The 25,107-nt window shown below is 33.0% G+C and overlaps 1 protein-coding gene across 5 annotated transcripts; it reads right to left on the bottom strand.

Annotated features, from left to right (window-relative positions):
- Positions 1-547: 547 nt before the first annotated feature.
- On the bottom strand, positions 548-7,664 carry LOC130956431 (U-box domain-containing protein 6-like). Of its 5 annotated transcripts, none has more exons than XM_057883474.1 (7): positions 7,289-7,664; positions 6,240-6,333; positions 5,128-5,313; positions 4,844-4,951; positions 3,422-4,572; positions 1,415-2,798; positions 548-1,117 (listed from the first exon to the last, which is right to left on the bottom strand). In XM_057883474.1, the coding sequence occupies exons 2-6, from the start codon at positions 6,291-6,293 to the stop codon at positions 2,012-2,014; spliced, it is 2,286 nt and encodes a 761-aa protein (XP_057739457.1). In that variant the 5' UTR covers positions 6,294-6,333; positions 7,289-7,664; the 3' UTR covers positions 548-1,117; positions 1,415-2,011. The 5 variants fall into 5 exon arrangements, with proteins under 5 accessions (XP_057739457.1, XP_057739458.1, XP_057739462.1 ...); XM_057883475.1 differs by having other exon boundaries at positions 6,240-6,302; XM_057883479.1 differs by lacking the exon at positions 7,289-7,664 and having other exon boundaries at positions 548-902; positions 1,013-1,117; positions 6,240-6,544.
- Between the last annotated feature and the right edge of the window lie 17,443 nt (positions 7,665-25,107).

Here is a 25,107-nt window from a genome sequence, read left to right as displayed (position 1 = left end):
TTGTTGAGTTGTCGCGTTACATATCAAATATATTTCAAATACCATATTTGTAAGACATTTCCAATTGTGCTTTAATTAAAAAAAAAAATCTTTAGACACATCTAAATACAATTCGTGTAGGCGTGTTTAGCTTTATTCTTTACTAATATACTTAAAATGAGTTTAAAAGTTGTTAGGAAGAATAACATGGATGCATAATTCTAGTCGGATATCATCCTATGAACCGAATGTGGAAATACTTGTAAGAGACTTTAACGCACAAAAATTTTAACCAAAGAGGTACAAGAATTAGGATGGAATCTTTCCAGATTTAGTCCTAATCTCATTTAGATGTAAATAGAAAGATATGCTCTGTATGGGCCAGCATGCCCGTCTTATATGAAAGGCTGCTTTAGAAATAGAAAATATAAGAAGCCAATTTTTAGTTAGCCAATATATATTAACTAACTTTATTTTAGGGTTTATATTTAGAATTAAGGATTTATGATTTAGAATCTAGAATTTAAAATAAATAAAATAACTTTTATCCCAAAAATAAATAGCTTCCTAACATTACACTTTAAAAATGGCATACTGGATGTGATCATGTGAGGCATTTGCTAAATTCAGCACCGTCAACATCAACATCAAGATCAATGTCTAGTAAAGGGACCAAGAAAGGAGGTAAAGGGAAACAAGGGAAAAAGGGTGGTGGTAAGAAGCATTGTTGAGTACAATACTGGTGCACAAATTGTGAGAAATTAAATGTAGTGATTGATCAATGTCTTCATAAATTTAGTACAGCAGTTATATCTTGCAAATAACTTCCTTCAAAGCCAAGTACGTGGTAGAACTTTGAGTGAACTAGACCTATCTAACAATAAGACGAGCTCGTTCATGCATTTTCTCCTTGCATTCATTGCCTACTTTGGATTTGGGAAGGAATCAAATTACTAGTATGATGACAAACCTTTCTCGGTTTTCTTCTCTTCAAGTATTAGGACTTGATAGCAATGAATTGAAGGGAACTTACATGAAGGGTTTGGTCAGCTATCCAATTTGGAAGACTTACGCTTCAAAAGAATACAATAGAAGGTTCAATATCTGAAGCTCATTTCTCCAAGTTCTCCAGACTTTACTGTGGCATAAGGAACAAGAAACAATAGGTCAAGGAGTCAATTTGTAAATAAAAATTATATAAGCCCTACATTATAAAAGCAAGAAGGGGCCATTTTGCTATTTCAAATGGGATGGCTAATGTTACTCCCCAACATAGGATGGAGTAGCCATACCTTCCTAACTATCTGCTTTGTAATAATCGATAAAAGTTCTTTCAACACCACTTGTATATTGCATCTATACTTGCTCTAATACCCATTTTTTAACACCCAAAACGGCAATCTACTCATAATTTGGATTAGGTGTTAATGATTACCTCAATTTTGGGTGTATAAACAAAACATCTCCATGCTTTGTTTGGTTCATGTCCTTGGACAAAAACATGATCAATAGTGTAAACACGAACAAGTAGACTAAATGTTAGTTGTCTTGAAACAGAATTCTTGAGAACTTCCATAAAGTAGAAACAAAATTCAAGGACAAAAGTACGTACCACATTGCCGTAGAACATGCACCGATGGCCGCCAATGACTTTCCAGCAACGGTCCAGTAGCTGACAACGGCAATCTAAACGCTGGCAGCTGTGGTTTGAAAAGGCTGATAATATCCAACTATTAAATAAGATAGAGAAACATTTCTGTGTGTTTCTAACTTGACCTTTCAAAAGTAAATTTAAAACGTGGAACACCTATTATATATTACCAAAAATTAAATAAATATCTAATACTAAGAATTGACTGATATTACAATGAGGAAAGAAACTGAAGAATTAACAGAATCCACAAAATTACACATGCATGTACATCTCTACGCGTTGGAAAAACCAGCCGGAGCACCCAATGGAACAGGACTTGAGCTTAGGATAAAAACCAGGGCTAATAGAAGCTAAGCATCGAAAGATTTGCATTGAGACCTAACACTGGTAAACAGAATAGCTCTTGCTTTTCCACAGAAAGCCTAAAGCCTTCCCCACCTTTCTCCTAGATGTAGACTTGCATAGTGGTTTCATCTCAGGCTTAGGTATAGATGAATTGCTGGTTTCTGGTCGGCCTTGTGGCTTGATCGGGGAATGCTCTTCTTGTCGTTGCTCTCGGAAGAGCATCAACAGCTTTTGAGATTTTTCTCTGCCTCTTGACGTCCCATTTACCGATATTGAGACCAAGGCAGGGATGACCCCTTCTTGAAGGACCATCTCGCAACATTTCTTGCTCCGGTTACACAAAATTAGGAGACATGCGACGGCTTGCTCTTGCTCTAGGAGCTCACCAGTGTCGAGTATCGATGCCAATGTGCTTATGATTGCTGGAGATGACACCATTTCCTCTCTACCCAGTTGAGAAACCGCCAAATTTATCAATACAGCTATGCATTTTTCGGTCCACACACTATCACCCTGGCCTACAAGCTGGGATTGCAAGCCAACAATGATTCCAGATGAAAGGAGGTATGGAATGTTGGTGGGTACGGTAGAAAGATTATAGAGAGTGTGGAGCGAATCTAGCTTGCATTGAATATCAGAGCTGGATTTAAGAATCTTGACTAGGAATGGGACAGCCTGACCCGAACCAATCATAGGCTTGACTTCTTCAAGGCAAGAGAGATTTAGATAGAGGGCAGTTGCACAGCCATAGCAAGTAGGTTTATAGATCATTTCGTCCAACAAGGATAAGACTCCGGCTGATATCATCATTTCCTTGTTTCTGTTGAAAAGAAAAAGGAACAAATGAGTGTGAGTATGTAATGATTTGGAAAACTGGAGAAAGAAAGGTAATAACTATTGCTATCTGGAACATTTATTCTGCACCTCCATCAGAAATTTCAGCCTCAATTATTATTGGAGCATAAATCTGTCTATTTTTTCCTATATAAAAAATCCCAGGCCATTAAACTGAAGAAATAATGTCAATGTTATAATTTAACAAGCAAAATAATCAATTTTCAAATTTGAGTTGCACTAAGCAGTAAGCACATTGTCTTCATTTCTTTCTCCTGTGTGTCCATTTCAAGAAGGGGAGTGGGGGATTAATACATCATAAGAGAGAGGCTTCAAAAAACAAATACATACAACTTGCAATTTATTTTTCCACAAAATGATGGAAGCTCTTGAAGAGGTACATGATGATCAGATCATTGCGATTAAATTATGAATATTTTGTTACTACAACATAACCAAGTAACTGTGGTTCTGGCTAAATGCAAGAGCATCACTTTTCAATCACCAAATGTTGTTTAAGTCTTTTAATAAAATGGAAAAGCAGTTTTACCTTATGGTTAAAAACTACGAAAACTACAAACAATAATACATACAAACAATAATACACACCTGTCATTGTTCACAGCAAGGTTGAACAGGGCCATAGCTCCATTTTCTTGATCCATCGCATTTCCTTCATGCAAAGCTGATTGGAGAAACTGCATAAGTGCTTCAACAAATCCATTAGCACCCATAAATGTCCTGGCGTCCTCATCATCCCTTAGCAACATCCTTAACCTTTGTACAACCTTACACTTCCCCTGTAAGTCATTCCCTTCTGTTAAGACTTTCAGAAAACTAAGATACTGTTCATTATCGTCCTCTTGTGTAGACACACTTTCAGCTCCAGCTACCCCAGTTTGCTCTGACATGCTGCTCTCTTCTACTGGAACCACTTTCACACCTTTCAACTTGCAAGAATTTACACTGTTAACAGATTTTGAATTTGTGGAATCGGTATCTGATAAAGCCAATCTCCAATAGTTAAAATCAAGAGATTCAGGAGGGCCTTCAGGAATAGGAATTCCATTCTGTGCGCACCAACTAGCCACAAGATTCTTGACATTGTAATTAGGAGTCAATAAAAGATGTGGAAGTTTCTGTTGAGTCTTTGGGCAGGTGTTATGCCCATCACTGAACCATTTTTCTATACAAGCCCTTTCGTATGTTTGACCCGAAGCAATTATAACAGGATCACTCATGAGTTGCAGAGATATCGGACACCTCAACTCTTCAGGGGGAAGGGGCATCGGGCCTGATTTTCTATTATTCGGCTTTAAGTTAATGGAACTAAGTTTTGAAAACACTCTATCAAACGCTTGAGTCTGAACACCATCCTCAACATATCCATTAACAGTAGGTGAACAGGGTTGGGAGCCCTGAGAATCATTATCATCTGAGAACTCACTTCTAAACAACTTAGAATATTTCCTCATGAGGTGTAAAAGATATGCAATAATTGATTCCTTCCGCTTGTCTTCCTCAGCCCGAGCCCTTTCAATGAGTTTTTTGAGAGCTCTTCGTTCAGTAAGAGCTGCTCTTGAAGATGTAATTCCAAGTCTAGTAGCAGCCTGATGAAAACATTCAAGTTCACTACTGTCATTAGAGTTGTCAAGCTTCTTTCCCTGCTGAAGCAATGCAATTAAATCGTCGCCAACTTGTTTTTCTGAGGGGTCAATTGCAAAAACCGTACTTGCAAGTTCATCCACAATTTTCTCAACCTGCTCAAAAATCAAATGTCAAGTATGATTAAAAAAAAGAGGGGGGGTTGTCCATGATGATCAGGATTCAGTGTACAAAACTGAGTTCAGAATATAGCAAACAAGGTGGCATTGAGTTATTTTGGAAATAAATGAAACATAAAAAATAGACCACCCCTCACTCATTCAGAAAGCAAGTAGCAAGGTTGTGTATGGGCCTCCACATAATAGAACAAGAGAAACTGAAACATGGAAAAGTAAGCTATACATCCATATCGTTGAAGATTATCACCTGACACCCAATAGATTGAGGAACAATATCTTCCACCAGTTTAAGACTGTCAACAAGTGCAGACTTAGCCTTTTCAAATTTTTGAAGTACGGCGTCGCCAGTTATTGCCTGTGTCATAAGTGATATTATATGCAAGATGTTCCACAAGTAGTATTCCAAATCAGATAACCTAATGGGCTATAAATAACTTGTTGAAAGGGCTTAGGTAACTAAATCCACCCTACATAATGGTACACTATCGGAAAATAGAATTGAAAACTATACAAGAATAACAAAAATTGTACCAGGTAAAGTTTACTACACTCTGAGCAGTGCTGAAGAACATTCTTCGACTTCTCTAAAGCTACATGCAGTGAACATAATGCCTGTATTCCAGATTTGCTCCTAGGCTTAGCTGCTTCTAGAGAAGGAAATATTGTCAATATTTTACAATATATTGCAGAAAGAGTCCTGCACATTTCTCCATGTAACTGCACAAGATACCAAACACTCATTGTCAGCTGAAAATAGAGAATTTAACAATTAAAAAAGAATGAAAGAATTGGAAAAATAGCCCAAAAAACCAGAGCAAGAGAACTATACATAAAATTTACTCTCTTACTTTTTTTTTGGCCAGCAATTCTAAACCTTCTTTAAAAAGCAGCAGTGTTAATTGTGTAAAAGAAAATAATTCAATGTGGTTCAAAGAGAGGACAGTTACTTTTACTTCAAAAAAAGAAAGAATAGGAAAAGGAAAATATGCAACTAATATATATACATATATAAATAAATATATTTATATATATGAAAAAAAAAGGTAAAGAATAGGAAAAGGAAAATATGCAACTAATATATATACATATATAAATAAATTTGTATTCACTCGTCAATTGTAATTGCTCCATAATTGCTGTAGTACTTAATATTCAAGTATAATTATCGAGTCTTTTTTTTTTCAGGTAAAGTATGCTTGTTCCTAATGTTTACAATTTTCTTCAAAAATACCCCTAACATTTAACTTTATTCAATTTTGTCCTCAACATTTTTTATTCATTCAATTTTGTCCCTAACCATTTTGATAAAGCTACCCTTGGACATTTTAAATTTTGTCCCTAACGTTTTAGATGGTGTTAACGTCCATGGGTAATTTTGACGTAAATCGAAAACATTAGGGACAAAATTGAATGAAATTAAATGTTAGGGGTATTTTTGAAGAAAATTGTAAACATTAGGAACAAGCATACTTTACCTGAAAAAAAAAAAGACTCGATAATTATACTTGAATATTAAGTACTACAGGAATTATGGAGCAATTACAATTGACGAATGAATACAAATTTATCATTATTAGTAAAGTAAAGGATTAAAGGAAGAATTTCTAACAGTTATCCCAATAATTTAAGACATGTCATCATACCTTGGCATCACTTGCTGCAAAAAGATTTTCTTCAAGCTCAGCAACATCCATCATTCAAATTCACTGTGAAAACTTAGATGCTAAATGATCCCAACTATATTTAACGATGATCAAAATCAGGAAACAAATAAAATTAGCAAAGTAGTGGTAAAGAAAAATGTCGCTACCAGTTCAGAATTTTTAAATTAAAAAAAAATGCATGTGATTAGACCATGCTGCAATAAACTAAAAGTCCAACCATGCTTCAGTTTCATTTCGTTTAATTTACCCAAGAAAGGTAAGTAGCGTGTTGAAAATACTCAAAAAAATTTAGTGACTGTATTTATTGGGAATTTCTTTATATCAATCAAACAAATAAATAATAAATAAAACAATGACTTCAAACTTGTTTTACATGCAAAACGTAAACTGCATCAAAATTCTCTTTTTGCGTATGAATATTCTAAACATACAACAAAAGGAAAAGTACCTTGTAAGCAAACCTAACATAAAGTCAATTCGGTAGGCATTGGATTTGCAATGCTCTCTTTTTGTTTTTTTAAGAGAAAGAATTCAAATTATTATCTCTTAGTTTTCAACCAAAAAATTATAGTAATTTAAATTGGAAAAGACAAAGACATCCGTGACAAATCTTCACAATAGAAAGATTAAGACAAATTTTGAAAAGTAACCAAATCAATTTGGACATTGTCCATTTTTCATGGTATAAATAATCAAATTGAAAGAAGAAAATGCTTATTTTTCGGTTATTTTTTCTCTCTTTCCAAAAACATGTTCACAGCGAGCAAATTAATCAACGCATTCTTATTTAACAGCTTCACGATCCTAAAAATAAACGCCAAAAACAAAAAATTAGCACAAAGCGATCGCAAAGAACATAATCTCCAGCTGAGATCTTCACTCCAACAACACATAAAAAAGGATTAAAAATTACGGAAAACTTCTTAGAGAGAGAAAAATAAATCAGATTGAGGAAGCATTGAAAGGCAAAATGAGCATGTGAGAAATGTGAGATGCGGGGTTAGGGTTTGAGAGAAGAAATAACGTACCAGAGAAGAAGAAGAAGGAGGAGGAGGAGAAGAAGAAGAGATGGTGCTGGAGGGTTTGTTCATTAAGAAATGGAATTCTTTTTAGAGCAAAAAAAAAAATAATTAACAAAAAATGAAAAAAGAAAAAAGAAGAAGTAGAACTGGTTTTTTTTTTAAGGGTTGTGAGGATCTGTTTAATGTGAGAGACAGAGAGGTAATGACTAATGTGGTTTAGACCGAAAGGAGCGAGTAGTTCGGAGGAAGCACACGAGGACAGCAGAGAGCGAGCGAGAGAGAGAGGGAGAGAGAGAGAAAGAGAGAGAGAAATGTGGAGGGAGATGACAAGATTTGGTTATTCTTATTTCTCACTCTCTTCTTCTCTTTCCTTGTGTGTGTGTTAAAGGGGTGGAAGTGGTATTGAGCCGAAGCTGGAAACCGAATTTAATTGCAAAGTTTAAATTTGGGTGGGTTAACACTTAACACCTAACACTTCCCAGTTAGAATAGTCTTTGTCACTATCAAATTAATTTCCAAAACAATAATGCATAGTTATTGTTGTGAAATAAATAAAAGATATATAAAATAGAGATGTATAAATAGAAGACTCTATTATTAATATAATTAGCTCAATAATAATTTATATATATATAATAATATTATATGTTGTAATGTGTATATATATACAAAGATAGAAAGAAGTATTAAAAATAAAGAGAGAGAGAATTGCATTTGTTTATTGTTACTATCTCAATATAATAAAGATGGTTAATATTGCTATTAATATTATATGTAAAGAGTAATAGAAAATAGAATTTAAAATACTTATAAAATAAAAGAAGAGAAAAAATTGTAATAGTAATATAAGGAGAAGAGTATTTGATTGCAACATAAAAGGAAATCGATTTCTTATTATTTGGTTGTGTTGCTGCTGTTTTTGTGTGTGTTTTTCTTACTGAGGTTTAACCTTTGGTAACATAGCATTTCAGCATGGAAAATATGAGCCACCCATGGTCATTCATTTCATACTTATCGTAGCACTCCCCCTTGAATGACCATTTAGGATTATGCCTCGTTAAAACCTTACTAAAGAAAACCCAATGGGAAAAACTTTAGTGAAGGAAAAAGAGTACAAAAATCCTTTGTGATGGGGACTGCCTCATTAAAAACCTTGTCAAGGAAAATCCAATGGGAAAAAAACCTGACCAAGGAAAAAAGAGTACAGTCTCCCCCTCTTGCCGACATCATTTAATGTCTCGAAATCGGCGCATCCCAATCTCATGTACTAATCTTTCAAAGGAGGATTTTGCGAGTGACTTTGTGAATAAATCTGCCAAATTGTCACTTGAGCGAATCTGTTGGACATCAATTGTCCCTTGATTTTGAAGGTCATGAGTGAAGAAGAATTTGGGAGAAATATGCTTTGTTCTATCACCTTTAATGTATCCGCCTTTAAGTTGAGCAATGCATGTTGTATTATCTTCAAACAGGACAGTTGGAGCTATCTTATGATCAATCAGTCCACATGATGACAGAATATATTTAATCAGACTCCTCAGCCAAAAACACTCGCGACTAGCTTCATGAATCGCCAGTATTTCAGCATGATTAGAGGATGTTGCAGCAATTGTCTGTTTCGTGGACCTCCAAGATATAGCTGTACCACCATATGTGAACAGGTATCCTGTTTGAGATCTTTCTTTATGTGGATCAGACAAGTATCCGGCATTTGCATAGCCTACTAGTTGTGACTTGGATCCGTAGGGATAAAATAATCCCATGTCAACCGTTCCATGAAGATATCGAAAGATTTGCTTGATTCCACTCCAATGTCTTCTGGTTGGAGAGGAACTATACCTTGCTAGTAAATTCACCGCGAATGATATGTCAGGTCGCGTATTATTAGCAAGATACATTAGTGCTCCAATGGAACTAAGATATGGTACTTCAGGACCAAGGATATCCTCATTTTCTTCTTTAGGACGGAATTGATCATTTTTCACATCCAAAGATCTTACGATCATTGGGGTACTTAATGGATGTGACTTATCCATATAAAATCTCTTCAAGATCTTTTCTGTGTATGTTGTTTGATGAATAAAGATCCCGTCTTTTATATGCTCGATCTGCAGGCCGAGACAAAATTTAGTCTTTCCAAGATCTTTCATCTCAAACTCTTCTTTTAGAGTTTTTATAATTGTTGGAATCTCTTCAGGAGTCCCAATGATATTTAAATCATCAACGTACACAACAATTATAATGAACCCAAATGTAGTTTTCTTTATGAAAACACATGGGCAGATGTCATCATTCTTGAAACCGTTTTTTGCCAGATACTCAGTAAGACGATTATACCACATTCGTCCAGATTGCTTTAGACCATATAAAGATCTTTGCAATTTGACTGAGTATAACCCTTGCAAATATTCCTTGGATGGTTTAGATATCTTTAATCCTTCAGGGACTTTCATATAGATATCCCGATCTAATGAGCCGTATAAATAGGCTGTTACCACATCCATTAAATGCATATGCAATTTATGATATGCAGATAAACTGACCAAATAACACAAAGTTATCGCATTTACTACAGGGGAATACGTTTCTTCATAATTTATACCGGGCCTTTGTGAAAAACCTTGTGCCACAAGTCGGGCTTTGTAGCACACGACTTCATTTTTCTCATTTCGTTTTCTCACAAATACCCATTTGTGTCCAACAGGTTTTACATCTGCAGGTGTACGGACTACAGGTCCAAAGACTTCACGTTTTGCAAGTGAGTCTAATTCAGCCTTCATGGTTGCTTCCCATTTTGGCCAATCATTTCTTTGTCGACATTCTTCAAGTAATCTTGGCTCAAGATCCTTATTTTCATGCATGATATTCAATGCCACATTATATGCAGATATTTCTTTGACAATTGTCTTATTTCGGTCCCATTTCTCTCCTGTAAAGACATAATTTATCGAGATCTCGTCATTTTCACAATTTTCAGGTACCTGAACGTCTTCTGGCGTTAATATTATATCAGAATTTTGGACAACTGCAGGTGTCTCTACTATGTCTTTTTCAACAGGAATATTATTTACCTCTTTTCTCTTTCGAGGATTTTTGTCTTTGGAATCGACAGGCCTGCCACGCTTCTGGCGTGAATTTGCTTCAGTGGCTACTTGTCCTACTGGGACATCAATACGAATGGGGGCATTTTCCGCTGGTATATAAGATTTGGTAATCCTCTTTGTATCGGAAAATGCATCAGGTAATTCATTTGCTACTCTTTGCAAATGTATAATCTTTTGAACTTCCAATTCACATTGCCCTGATCGAGGATCTAAATGCATCAACGATGATGCATTCCAGTTAAGTTCCTTTTCAGGAAGCTTATTCTCTCCCCCTAATGTTGGAAATTTTGATTCATCAAAATGACAATCCGCAAACCGGGCTTTAAATACATCTCCAGTTTGTATCTCAAGATACCTCACTATTGAGGGAGAATCATATCCAACATATATTCCCAATTTTCTTTGGGGTCCCATTTTGGTGCGATTAGGTAGTGCAATGGGAACATATATCGCACACCCAAGTATTCTTAAATGGAAAACATTTGGCTGCTGGCCAAAAGCTAATTGCATAGGAGAGAACTGATGATAACTCGTTGGCCTCAAACGAATAAGTGCTGCGGCATGTAAAACAGCATGCCCCCAAACCGAGGTTGGGAGATTTGTTCTCATAAGTAAGGGTCTAGCAATTAATTGGAGGCGTTTAATAAGTGATTCTGCTAACCCATTTTGTGTGTGAACATAAGCTACTGGATGTTCAACACTTATTCCATTAGCCATACAATAAGCATCAAAAGCTTGGGAAGTAAATTCACCAGCATTATCAAGACGAATTGCTTTGATTGGATTTTCTGAAAATTGTGCTTTTAATCGAATAATTTGAGCCAGTAATCTCGCAAACGCCAGGTTGTGAGAAGATAATAAGCACACATGTGACCATCTCGAAGATGCGTCTATCAGGACCATAAAATATCTAAAAGATCCACATGGTGGATGAATAGGTCCACATATATCACCTTGAATCCTTTCTAGGAATTCAGGGGACTCAAATCCAATCTTTACTGGTGATGGCTTTAAAATTAACTTTCCCTGAGAACATGTAGCACAACAAAATTCACTAGTTTTACGAATCTTCTGGTTCTTTAGTGAATGTCCATGAGAGTTTTCAATAATTCTCCTCATCATGGTTGTTCCCGAATGACCCAATCGGTCGTGCCAAGTTATGAACTCATTTGAGCTAGTAAACTTCTGGTTTACAATGGCATGTGATTCAATTGCACTAATCTTGGTATAATACAACCCAGATGAAAGTGAGGGTAATTTTTCTAATATAACTTTCTTATTTGAATCATGAGTTGTGATACATAAATACTCATGATTTCCTTCATTCATCGTCTCAACATGATATCCATTTCGGCGAATATCTTTGAAACTCAACAAGTTCCTCAGAGACTTGGTAGATAATAGTGCATTATTTATTATAAATTTTGTTCCTCCAGGAAACAAAATTATAGCTCTTCCGGAGCCTTCTATCACATTGCCTGAGCCAATAATAGTATTAACATATTCCTCTTTTGGCACAAGATGGGTAAAATATATATCACTTTTGAGAATAGTGTGCGAACTTGCACTATCCGCAAGGCATACATCTTCATTACATATCCTTGCCATTCTCTTCAAAAACAAATAATAATAAAATGAGTAGTATGCACAGTTAAATTGAATACTTGATCAGAATTATTTTTCTAATAAACACTGTACATAAAATAATGTCATATACCAAAATTTTATTTTAAAATTTGACACATTTAATAATTTCAAAATTCATAAACATTAATATTATTTATGTACATCACATTTGAAACTTAAATACATAGAAAATAAAACTTAACAATAAGTTCTTTACATTATTTATTTACATAGATACTTCACAATCCCACGTATTAAACTATTCCATCATTGATCAAATGACCAATATTTCCTTCAAGATCCTCAAAGAAATCAGATACATCATAATGAGTGGTGGAGTTCTCAGCATCATTTGAAACAAAATTTGTTTCCTTTCCTTTGTCGTCCTTTTTCAAAGATGCCTGGTAAAGATCGACTAAGTGCCTTGGGGTACGACAGGTACGTGACCAATGGCCCTTTCCACCACAACGGAAACACTTATCCTCTGTTGATTTATTCTGCCCGATATTCCTTTCTTTATCCCACTTCTGGTGAGATCCTCTCTTTTGAATATAATTCTTTTTCCTTCCATAATTTTTCTTGCTATTAAAACCTTGCCATTTACCTCTTCTGGGGTAATGATTTGCCGCATTTACTTCAGGAAATGGGGCGGCGCCTGCAGGACGCGCTTCATGATTTTTTAATAACAACTCATTGTTGCGTTCAGCAACAAGAAAGCAAGAAATTAACTCAGAATATTTTTTAAACCCTTTTTCTCGATACTGTTGCTGCAGGAGCACATTCGAGGCATGGAAGGTTGAGAAAGTTTTCTCCAATATATCATGATCAGTTATTTTTTTCCCCACACAATTTCATTCGTGAGGTGATTCGAAACATTGCAGAATTATATTCATTTATAGATTTAAAATCTTGTAAACGCAAATGCGTCCATTCATATCGGGCTTGAGGAAGTATCACTATTTTATGATGATTATACCTTTCTTCAAGGTCTTTCCAAAGATCTGCAGGATCTTTTAATGTGAGATATTCATTTTTCAATCCCTCGTCAAGATGACGACGAAGAAAAATCATGGCTTTGGCTTTATCCTCCTGGGATGCATTATTTTCAGCCTTAATGGTATCTCCAAGATCCATTGAATCAAGATGGATTTCAGCATCTAATATCCATGATAAATAATTGTTTCCAGATATATCAAGAGCATTGAATTCAAGATGAGAGAGCTTCGACATAATGAAAATATTACCTGAGTCTTCCTAAAGATTTGATCAAAGTCTCATGCTGATAACGTGTTGTGAAATAAATAAAAGATATATAAAATAGAGATGTATAAATAGAAGACTCTATTATTAATATAATTAGCTCAATAATAATTTATATATATATAATAATATTATATGTTGTAATGTGTATATATATACAAAGATAGAAAGAAGTATTAAAAATAAAGAGAGAGAGAATTGCATTTGTTTATTGTTACTATCTCAATATAATAAAGATGGTTAATATTGCTATTAATATTATATGTAAAGAATAATAGAAAATAGAATTTAAAATACTTATAAAATAAAAGAAGAGAAAAAATTGTAATAGTAATATAAGGAGAAGAGTATTTGATTGCAACATAAAAGGGAATCGATTTCTTATTATTTGGTTGTGTTGCTGCTGTTTTTGTGTGTGTTTTTCTTACTGAGGTTTAACCTCTATTTATACATGCAATGAGGTTTATTTTTCCACGTATCATTAAATGCAAGAGTTTTGGTAACATAGCATTTCAACATGGAAAATATGAGCCACCCATGGTCATTCATTTCATACTTATCGTAACAGTTATCAAAATCGAACTGATAAAATTATTAGGTCACTGAGTTATTGGTTCAAGTAGTGGATCATTGGTCAAATCGATTAATTTGGTATAATTAAATAATTATGTAAAATTTAATTTTTTTTCTATTATAAATAATTTTATTTTATTTTTATAAAAATAATTATCATTTTTCAAATTTTAATACTTTATTAATTAATTATATTTATTATATTATTATATTATTATAAGTAAAAATTTACATATAGTTAATTTTTATGTGAAGTTGATATTTAAAAACAGTTAGATAATTTGACAAGTTTAACTAAATATCATCTAACGATTTTCAACTATTAACTTTATATAAAGACAACTGCATGTGAGTCTTTACCTATTATTATATACTACAAATATTTATTAAAAAAATAATATTAATAGATATCATATAATCATAAAAAAAATAAATTATGATTAATAATTTTTTTATTTTTTTAATATATATATTAATAAAATTTATAGTTAAATAAAATATAATTAATTTAAAAATTAGTGACTTTAAAATTAATAAAATTAAAATTAATTGAATATAAGTAAATAGAAAATTACTATATGTATTATAATTTGAATATAGATTAGTAAGAAACATTGTAGCTTGGTGGTTAAATGGTCCTTCTTGCAACCCTGGAGTGATGGGTTCGAACCCTATGGCAGCCATTTTAGAGCTTATGGAGAGTATGGTGGACTTGCAGAACCCAGATGCATCGTAACTTCACCTTCAGTTGGGACCGAACGGTTCGGTCCAGTCCAGTTTTCACCGAATTTGGCTGGTTTTAGCCAGTTCGTTACGAGTTCAACCGATTTGTTTCAGTTCTGTGTCTTGAATAGTCCTAACTTCGGACCGGTATAGGGTCCGGTTTTTTTGACCGATCCGGTTCAATTTTTATAACTATACAATCATGTCTCAAATTAGGGATTTTTTTAAATAGATGAAAATTATATTTATCGTTTTAAATGATATTCAAACTTTTTACCGTTTTAAACATTCTAAAACAATTTTACTGACAATCTATAACACAGATAAGAATTGTAAAATAGTTTAAAAATGCGATTGCACACACATTATCTGAAGTTTACAATTGCCTAATTAATGATAGTGAATGCGAAATTGTATATAAAATTGTTGATGACACATTATTTTAAACAATTTTTAGTGTTTTTTATTTATTTTCTTAGATTTTTAATTAAATTTTTTTTATTTCTAATAGAATTTAATAAATAATCAAATATTTGGAATTAGGATAGTGTTTTTATGTATTCAAGAGTTTTGGTTTAAAAAGTAGTAAGAATCAACACTTTTTCACAAAGAAAGCACAAAGAAAATAGAAGCATGGCCCAAGAAGCGTGGCCCAAAAAGCATAGTCTAAGGAACAAAAGTATGCCCGAAGGTAAGGAAACTGGAACCCAAAACCCATACGCCCGGCGTGCATGTCCACCAACTCTGACCTCTTCGCACTCCAGCAGTCATAACTTGAGTTATAGAGGTCCAAATGAGTCAGTTTTAGTTGCGTTAGAAAGCTAACGTCTAGAGCTTCAGAATGATATTCATATATCTATAGTGGACATTTAGTCTTAGCCACATACCACCATCATTTTTGGGACACAAAAAAATAGCACCTCAGACAACTCAAAATGTAAACCCAGCGTATTCAAACTCTCAGGATGCAACAATTAAGGCCCAAGTTAAATTATCCATCTCATCAGAAGCCTTAATCACATCTAAAATACTCAAGACTCTAGAAGTTTAACTGGACATGGCTAGCATGAATACGTGATATATAATTTGACCTAAGGATTACTTTTAAATCTTATTCGAATCTAAAATAAGTTTTTGTGCTTAATCTCTTTATTAATTAAAGTGACGCCTAATTAATGTTTGAGAAACTGAGGAGTCAAAGAATTGAAAATCAGTTACTAAAGGTTTTATCGTGAAAGATCTTTGTAAATTTCAAGATAAATAAACAAGATTGGTTATGCTAAGAGTATAAGTGTAACACCCTAACTTTTAGCACGTCATGATCGTACCAAAAGTGAGGCATTACTGACCTGTTTTCTGTATTTACTATTTAATACTGAGCCTTAGTGTTCGATTTCGTGTTTCAATTTTTAGAAAAAAGCCAAAAACTTTTGTTTCTCATCAATGAAACTCATTCTTCAACGAACACAAGTAATAATAATCACATAATTACTAGTAATGATAATTATTATATAAAAGATTTTCAATAAGTCTCAGTTACAATTCCTATCCCTTTGTATAAAATAAAATCTTAAATAACAAAGGCGAGGGAATTCTATGAAAACAACTCAACACATAAACTTAACTTAAATAAAACTCATAATCGCCCGCAGCTTCACACTGAGTCCCCGAACCTGTATCACTGAAAGGGTGGAAGATTTTGGGGTGAGAACAAACCACTAGTTCTCAGTAGGAAATGGAAATACCGTAAAAGTAATGAAATAAAGTGCAAATAATTAACTTCACTCAATAAACCTATATTTTTATCAAACCCTTTGAAAATACTCTTGGTTCTACTTTAACTAACTAATTACCTCTTTTTAAAATCTCTAAACTCACAACAAATTTTAAATATAAAACTAGTCACATTACCCGTCTCTCAACCACATAGTTAATCTTCAGTCAAATGCCAATTCATAATCACTTTAATACGTTCACAAACAAATAGTACAAGCAAGAGATTTAATTCAATGTACAAACAAGTCACAACAAGACAAACAGCACAATCAAAAAGAAATAAGACAAGCAAGCGCAATCAAATGCAAATGTGAAAATAATATGATGCATGTCTATCCCTAACGCAGGCCATGAGCTCATGTGTCGGTTGCCTACCCGCTCCCGACATTACCCGGGCACAAGTCCCAGATATGGCTTTCCAGATGCATACAGTGTGCTTATAAGTCGTACGGCTAGACCGCATACAGTGTGACTTTAAGTCGTACGGCTAGGCCGCATACAGTGTGACTTTCCAAATCAATAAGCGTACATCTGAAAAACAGTTCTCAGTATGTGGGCGTCCCCACTTTACATTTGGCACTAAGGCCCAAATAATGTCACATCTACTCTCCTGTGGCAGACATTCCTTTAATTCATATATTCTTAAAACCCTTGTTCTCTGCTCTCCTGTGACAGATATTCCTCTAATCAATATATTCCTTTAATCTTTGTTCTCTGCTCTCCTATGGCAGAGATCCTTTTAGTTAGTATATTATTTAATCTTTATTATCTTTCTTTCCTTTACTTTTTGTTCTTCTTGTTCTTTTCTTTCTTATCGAACCGAACTCAAAACAAAATCTCTTCTCAAAAGATTGAGTTTAAAACATTATACTTTTCGTAATAAATCAAAATCAAGTGATATTTTTAAATTAGATTTTCTTTTAAATAACACTTTAAATAAAGTCTTGAAGTTTTATAAATAAATTTGGCAATATTTCCTCTAAAATTCGGGCTTAACTACCCTTACGGTTCTCTCTTTCTCAATAATTCACCTGTCCTTTATCAGCAATTATCACAACAACAGATTCTCAATAATCATCTCGTCATAAATTAGTTTATTAACTAACATCCTGTCATCAGATAAAATTCAGAATTTCCATCAACCATTCTTTAAAAGTAGCCCAATCCAACATCAAAAATTGTAATTAATTTTCCAAAAATCAGCCTTTAACCTTATACAATTTCGTTCACTATCAAAGTACCAGTTCATTTTCAAAACTACTATTTTTATCCTAAAATTCAGGTTTCAAGAAAATTGATTTAGTAATTAGACTTTAAATCTTTTAACCCTTCTCAGACTCAAACCTAGTTAGTTATAAACCAATATCAACATCCACAGTCTCAAACACAGTCGCAAATCAATTTCAACACAATTTCATCACATTCACAATCACCAACAATCTCAATTTCGTCAATTAATCAAAACAAGACATTTATAAATTATTTGCGGTTACTCACTAAACTTCAATGGCATTCGTAAATTAAAACAGTTAATTTTAAAATAAATTTCCTACCTCCGTACGAAATCAAAGTCAATAAAGATTTTGGAAAAGCTTTTTGACCGAGCTGTTGAAGAAGAAAACGTCAGAAAACGCTTGTGCCTCCTAGAACTCCAGTTAACCGAACTCAAAGAAAAGAGAAGTTACATCACTGTTAACTTTCACCGATCAAAAGTGATGCCAATACGTAGAAGAGGAGAATACGAACACTTTTATCGGATTAAATTTTTTTAATTCATATTTTCTTAATGGCTTCGGCCAAAAGAAAGAAGTAAATAATAATAATAATAATAATAATAATAATAATAATAATAATAATAACTATAAAAGATTAACTTAATTTTTGCCTATCAAAATAATTTTTAAAAGAAAGAAATAAATAAATAATAATAATAATAATAATAATAATAATAATAATAATAATAATAATAATAATAATAATAACTATAAAAGATTAACTTAATTTTTGCCTATCAAAATAATTTTTAATAAATAGTTTAAATTAATAAAATAAGTTATATTTAAATTAAACTTCAATAATCATAAAATTTTATTTAATTATTTTTTTTAAAATAGAGTTCTTAAAAACAAAATCTCAATATAATATGATAACTTATAAATAATTAATTACTTAATTTTCAAAAATCCGAGATGTTATAATAAGTATCTCCAAAATCCTTGACTCTCATTATCATTGTCTTTCTCAATTCAACATTCAAGATTCTCAAGCTCTCAACAAGACTCAATCTTGTCCTCTTCGATCATCAATCAGGTTTTATTAATCCAATTAAAAATTTAATTTGATATTTATTTGCTCAATCCTTTAATCCTTGTGGAAAATAATATCCACTCACCGTGGTATTACTTGTACAATCCGGTGCACTTGCCGATATTCGTGAGTTTCGATTTTTGCTCATCAATTGTCACCAACAATTGCTATATATATTAGATCCTCCCAATAACTTTCACCTTCCAATAGCTTTCATCTTTCATCTATTTTTTTCACAAAGACAATTTCATCCAATGACAAGTGAGTGTATAGTCATTATTGTTTATCCCAATGTAACAATATCATGTAAAGATGATAGTATATATTTTGAATGCAGTGATTCTGTTGTTATGCATACTTGGCAATTGCATTCATTGGCATAGCTTAAAGGTTTGATTTTGGTCAATAGAAAAATGCTTGGAATTAAACACGTTCGAAAAATTGAGTATCAGTATATTTCATTGGACGCCATCCAAAATATTCAGCATAAGGTACTCTGACTAAAGGATGATGATCACATATGAGCTATGTTTGTTGCCATGGAAAGATTGTAACTTAACAAGTGATGGAGCTTTACATTGAGTTGGTGGACGTTGGTAGTAGTTCTTCTTCCCCACGTGCAGTCCTAACAGGTTGTGCAGTAGAAACTAGTCAAGTAGAAATAATCGAATCCCCCACAAGAATTCAATCTTCTCTTCGAATGACCAAACTTGATGCTGATTTGGTTTCTCAAGAGTCCGAGTTGTAAAACTCGCGTAATTAGTAATTAATTAACCAATAAATTAATTATTATTTAAAAATTAGAAACTTAAATTTTATAATTTAAAGAAGTAGAAGTAATTAAAATAAAAATTTTGATACCAATTTTAAAGAATTTAACCTAAAATTGGGCCAAACGAACCGAACCGAATGAACCGGACCCATAATGGGCCCAAAGCCCAACCCATTTGCCCTTGTATTAAAGAGCTTTAGATCTTCTCTTCCTTCAAACCAATAAAGGACGCTAAAGAACAAAAGGGGAAGGGAACAAAGAACAAAACCCTTGGTCCAATTTTAAATTCACGTAACTTTTAATCTGGAGTTCCAATTGATGAGCTGTCAGTGGCAATGCATTCGTCTCGGAAGTCTCTACAAAATTCACCCAACAATTCAGTAAGAAAATTCTGATTTCATGCCCAGTTCTCCCATTTTAAGTTCGTGATTTAGGTTTTGAAAATTAAAAATTTTTGTGATTTTGATGGTTTAAGAGTATTCTAGCGGTGAATAATTGTTGGGTTTCACCCTAATTTTGAGTGGATAAGGTAAGAAATCATTTAACTCTCTATGAATCATTAATTAGAAAACTCTATGTTAATTATAGTGAATTTGGATTGTATTAGATTGAATTGGGTGTTTTGGAGTTAAATTGGTTGATATTGGAAGCTTGAAATTGAATCCTGGGAGCTGAAAATTCAGTTGGTGAGGAGTTAGAGATTTGGAGCTTGAGCTGGATGATTGAGGCATTTCAAGCTTAGGGAGAAATCGGTTAAGGTATGATTTCGGTTTCTCGTAACTAAAATATAATGTGTTGTGAAAACGGTGGTTAGTGGACCATAAGATAGGATTGGATTGTTCATGTTGTGAGGATTGATATTTGTTGGTATTTATGAGGCTTGCTAATTTTGAGGTTGATGATTATTAATATGTATGATTGGGTATTGTATTGTTGGTGTGATATTGATTGATGATGATGTATGTTTAGAATGAGCATAATTGAAATTGTTGCATTTGAATAGGAATTAATGAATAAAAGTTGAGAAAGGGGAGTTTGAATAATGTTTAGATGTTGGAAAGGTTGGAGAGTATTTAGTATAGTATGGAAATGCTTGATATTGATTTTGAAATAATTTGATATTGGAAATGATTTGAATGACTGAAAGTTATTTGGTTTGGTGGTTGGGACCCTTCAGGGGTGGCAAAAGTCCAAATTTTAGAGGAGATGCTGCCGAGATTTTTTGAAAATAGGAGGCTTCGCCTGAAGTTTAAATTTGGGTGGGTTAACACTTAACACCTAACACTTCCCAATTAGAATAGTCTTTGTCACCATCAAATTAATTTTCAAAACAATCATGTCTCAGATTAGGATTTTTTTTAAATAGATAAAAATTATATTTACTCTTTTAAATGATTTCCAAATTTTTTACCATTTTAAACCTTCTAGAACAATTTTTCTGGCAATCTATAACATAGATAAGAATTGTGAAATGGTTTGAAAATGCGACTGCACACACATTGCCTGAAGTTTACAACTGCCCAACTAATGGTAGTGAATATAGCGCACGTGCTACCTGCAAAACTGTATCTAAAATTATTGATGACACGTCATTTTAAACAATTTTTAGGTTTTTTATTTTCTTATATTTTTAATTTAGCTTTTTTATGATTTCTAATAGAATTTAATAAATAATCAAAAATTTGGAATTGGGATAGAGTTTATATATATATATATGTATGCGGAGTTTTGGTTTAAAAAGTAGTAAAAATCAACACTTTTTCACAAAGAAAGCACAAAGAAAAAAGAAGCATGGCCCAAGAAGCGTGGCCCAAGAAGCATAGTCTAAGGAACAAAAGTGTGCCCAAAGGGAAGGAAACTGAAACCCAAAACTCATATACTCGGCGTACATGTCTACCAGCTTTGACCTTTTCGTACTCCAGCGGTCATAACTTGAGTTATAGAGGTCCAAATGAGGCGGTTTCAGTTGCGTTAGAAAGCTAACATCTAGAGCTTCAAATTGATATTCATATATCTATAGTGGACATTTAGTCTCAACCACATACCACCATCGTTTTTGAAACACAAAAAAAAAATAGTGCTTCAGACAACTCAAAATGTAAGTCCAGCGTATTCCAACTCTCAAGATGCAATAATTAAGGCCCAAGCTTAATTACCCATATCATTAGAAGTCTTAATCACATCCAAAATACTCAAGACTCTAGAAGATTAGTTATTAATTCTTTCTTGAAACATAAAAGATTTGGTTGTTAGGATTTGATTTGAATTATTATTTTGAATTTGAAACTGAAGTCAGTAAGCTAGTTATCTTATCTCTCTCCGAAAGATAAGATTAGTTTAGTTTGAATTTGAATTCTAGACTTAAGCTATAAATAAGTGAGTGTAGCTCACAAGAGAGGGCAATCCGGGAGGAGGATCTTAGGATCCAAGTCAAATCCTCAGACTACTTCTCTTCTTCTTGTTTTTCTTAATTCTTCATGGGTAACTAATTTTCTGTCAAAAGGTTAGGAGTTCTGTTTATGTTTTTCATGAATAATTAATCTACGTTTATTTTATTTTGAAATTTTGCATTTATCTATTTCATAATTGAGTTATTCGTTCTTCTTTCGGATTAGTGAATCAAAAGGTAAGCTAATTCTTTTTGGATTACTGTATTATAATTGAAATGTTTGATATTTGAATCAAAACTTGAAAACTCTTTCACATGACTATTTGAATTCATCTAGAAATAGTGGTTCATTTAGTATGTAACACATACATGATTTTCAATCACTCTAGCTAATTTTGAATGAGTGATATATAATTCATATTAGAACAACTTTTGAAAATTATGTTTTCTTTTAAGATTTAACTAGATAGGACTAGCTTGAATACGTGTTATATAATTTGACCTAAGGACTACTTTTAAATCTTATTTGAATCTAAAATCAGTTTTTGTGCTTAATCTCTTGATTAATTAAAGTGACGCCTAATAAATGCTTGAGAAACTGAGGAGACAAAGAATTGAAAATCAGTTACTAAAGATTTTGTCGTGAAAGATCTTTGTAAACTTTAGGATAAATAAACAAGATTGGTTATCCTAAGAGAATAAGCATCTCCAAAGCCATTAACTCTCATCATCACTGTCTTTCTCAATTCAACATTCAAGATTCTCAAGCTCTCGGCAAGACTCAATTTTGGCCTTTTCGATCATCAATCAGGTTTTATTAATCTAATTAGAAATTTAATTTGATATTTTCTTACTCAATCCTTTAATCCTCGTGGGAATGATATCCACTCACCGTGGTATTACTTGTGCGATCTGGTGCACTTGCTGATATCCGTGAGTTTCAATTTTCGCTCATCAATTGTCACCAACAATTGCTATATCTATTAGATCCTCCCAATAACTTTCACCTTCCAATAGCTTTCATCTTTCATCTATTTTTTCTTTTTTTCACAAAGACAATTTCACCCAATGGCTAGTGAGTGTATAGTTATTATTGTTTATCCAAATGTAACAATATCATGTAAAGATGATAGTGCATATTTTGAATGCAGTGATTCTGTTGTTATGCATACTTGGCAGTTTTATTCGTTAGCAGAGCTTAAATGTTTGATTTTGGTCAATAGAAAAATGATTGCAATTAAACACGTTCGGAAAATTGAGTATCGGTACATTTCATTGGACGCCATGCAAAATATTCAGCATAAGGTATTCTGACTAAAGGATGATGATCACGTACGAGCTATATTTGTTGCCAACTTGCCATGGAAAGATTGTGACTGAACAAGTGATGGAGCTTTACATTGAGTTAGTGGATATTGGTAGTAGTTCTTCTTCCCCATGTGCAGTCCTAACAGGTTGTGCAGCAGGAACTAGTCAAGTGAGAAGAACCAAATCCCCCATAAGAATTCAATCTTCTTTTTGAATGACCAAACTTGATGCTGATTTGGTTTCTGAAGAGTCCAAGTTAGATGAGGTGTGGGTCCAATCTAGTTTTGATAGTAATAGCGATGTCAATACAAAGGTTTTCCCAAAAACTCAACTATCATCTTTTAATTCCTCACAGCATATATTGCCACCACTGTTACCACTTCTTAGCCGAGCCCAAGTTTCAAGCAATTATTCGATATTGGACTTAGATGCTCTGCAAGTGGAGCCAATGCATCTTGGTTCGATGGCCGCATATGACTATAACATAGTTGGGAGCATGGAGTTAAGGATTGGCCATAGATTCTACAACAAAGAGTCAATTTATCTTGTCATCAAGAACTACAACATTTGTTAGCGTGTAGAGTATCGGGTTGCTGAATCTAATTATCTAAAGTATCATTGTCGGTGTAGATATTATGCTCTAGGTTGTCGGTGGAGCATTCGGGTTGTATATCGATAGAATCTTAGTTATTAGAAGGTTCATAAATATGAGATTATGCACACGTGCTTAACACCAATAATGTCCTAAGATCATTCAGATCTTGATAGCAACTTGATCTGCCGAATTATCTTTTCCATGATAGAAGGTAAATTTTTTAAATTTTTACATCTGTTTTAGGAAAAATAGTTACATGTTTATCATGTTATTATTGTAAAATTTCTAAAAATTATTGACATATTATTCAATCTAGATAATCCTTCCATTCCGATTAGAGTTTTACAAGGAGTATTGGAGCAGAGCTATAGATTTAAGATATCGTACAGAAAAATTGGTTGGCGAAGCAAAAAGCAATTATTCAAATTTATGAGAATTAGGAAGATTCATACAACTAGTTTCTGAGGTTGCTAAATATGATTTAGCAATGTTCGCCTGGTATAGTTCACGATATTAAGCTTGTGCCATATTATGAAGACATGCTTCGAGACTTTGGTTCTATGCAGTTTGATAAGATATTTTGGATATTTTCTCTTTGCACTGAAGCCTTTAAGTATCACAAACCTTTGATATCTATTGACGGAACACATTTGTATGGGCGATACGAAGGGGTTCTGTTAATGGCGATTGCACAGAACGACAATTCAAACATTCTTTCCATTAATTTTTCTTTGGTTGAGTCAGAGTCTTGGTCATTCTCTATGAGAAATTTTCCAACTTGGTAAGATGGTCCATATGAACATGTGTGACTCTTATATGTCATAACCATGTATCATTTTGCTCACTAACAAGACATTTCGCATCATTTGAAAAAACATCATCTAGGTTAAACATATAGATATTGTCAACCCGATTTTTAACAAATGCAATTTCATTAGTATCTCATCTTTGTACTAAACAACAATTTGAATCAAATGTGACTTTGTTTCCTTTATAAAAAAGTTGGCTTACAATGTAAGACCCAAAATCTTTGAAAAGTCTTTTTATGATAAGCCTCAAATCATATAGTTATTTATAGCCTTAATTTCAGAGATTATTTTATTAAGGATAATTAAGGCAAGTTTTGATTTATTGGATTTGAGATAAGTTATGATTATTATCCAATTTTATAATTATTGGATTATTTTCTATATTCAAATTATGAAGTTGGTAATTATGAAATAATAGAGATTTTATATGATTTGGACTGAATAATTTATATTTCAAGGTATTAATACTCCTGCTTTGGAAAATAAAGGATTTAATTATATTATTCCTAATTATTTGATTTGGACCTTTTATTGAAAATAATTTGTAAAAAAATTGATGAGCAAATAGTATTTTTATACATTA

The sequence above is a fragment of the Arachis stenosperma genome, chromosome 10 (genome assembly GCF_014773155.1).
Source record: "Arachis stenosperma cultivar V10309 chromosome 10, arast.V10309.gnm1.PFL2, whole genome shotgun sequence".
Taxonomy (NCBI): Eukaryota; Viridiplantae; Streptophyta; class Magnoliopsida; order Fabales; family Fabaceae; genus Arachis; species Arachis stenosperma.
The sequence above is the reverse complement of the archived record's forward strand: the minus strand, read 5'-3'. Positions and strand labels throughout refer to the sequence as shown.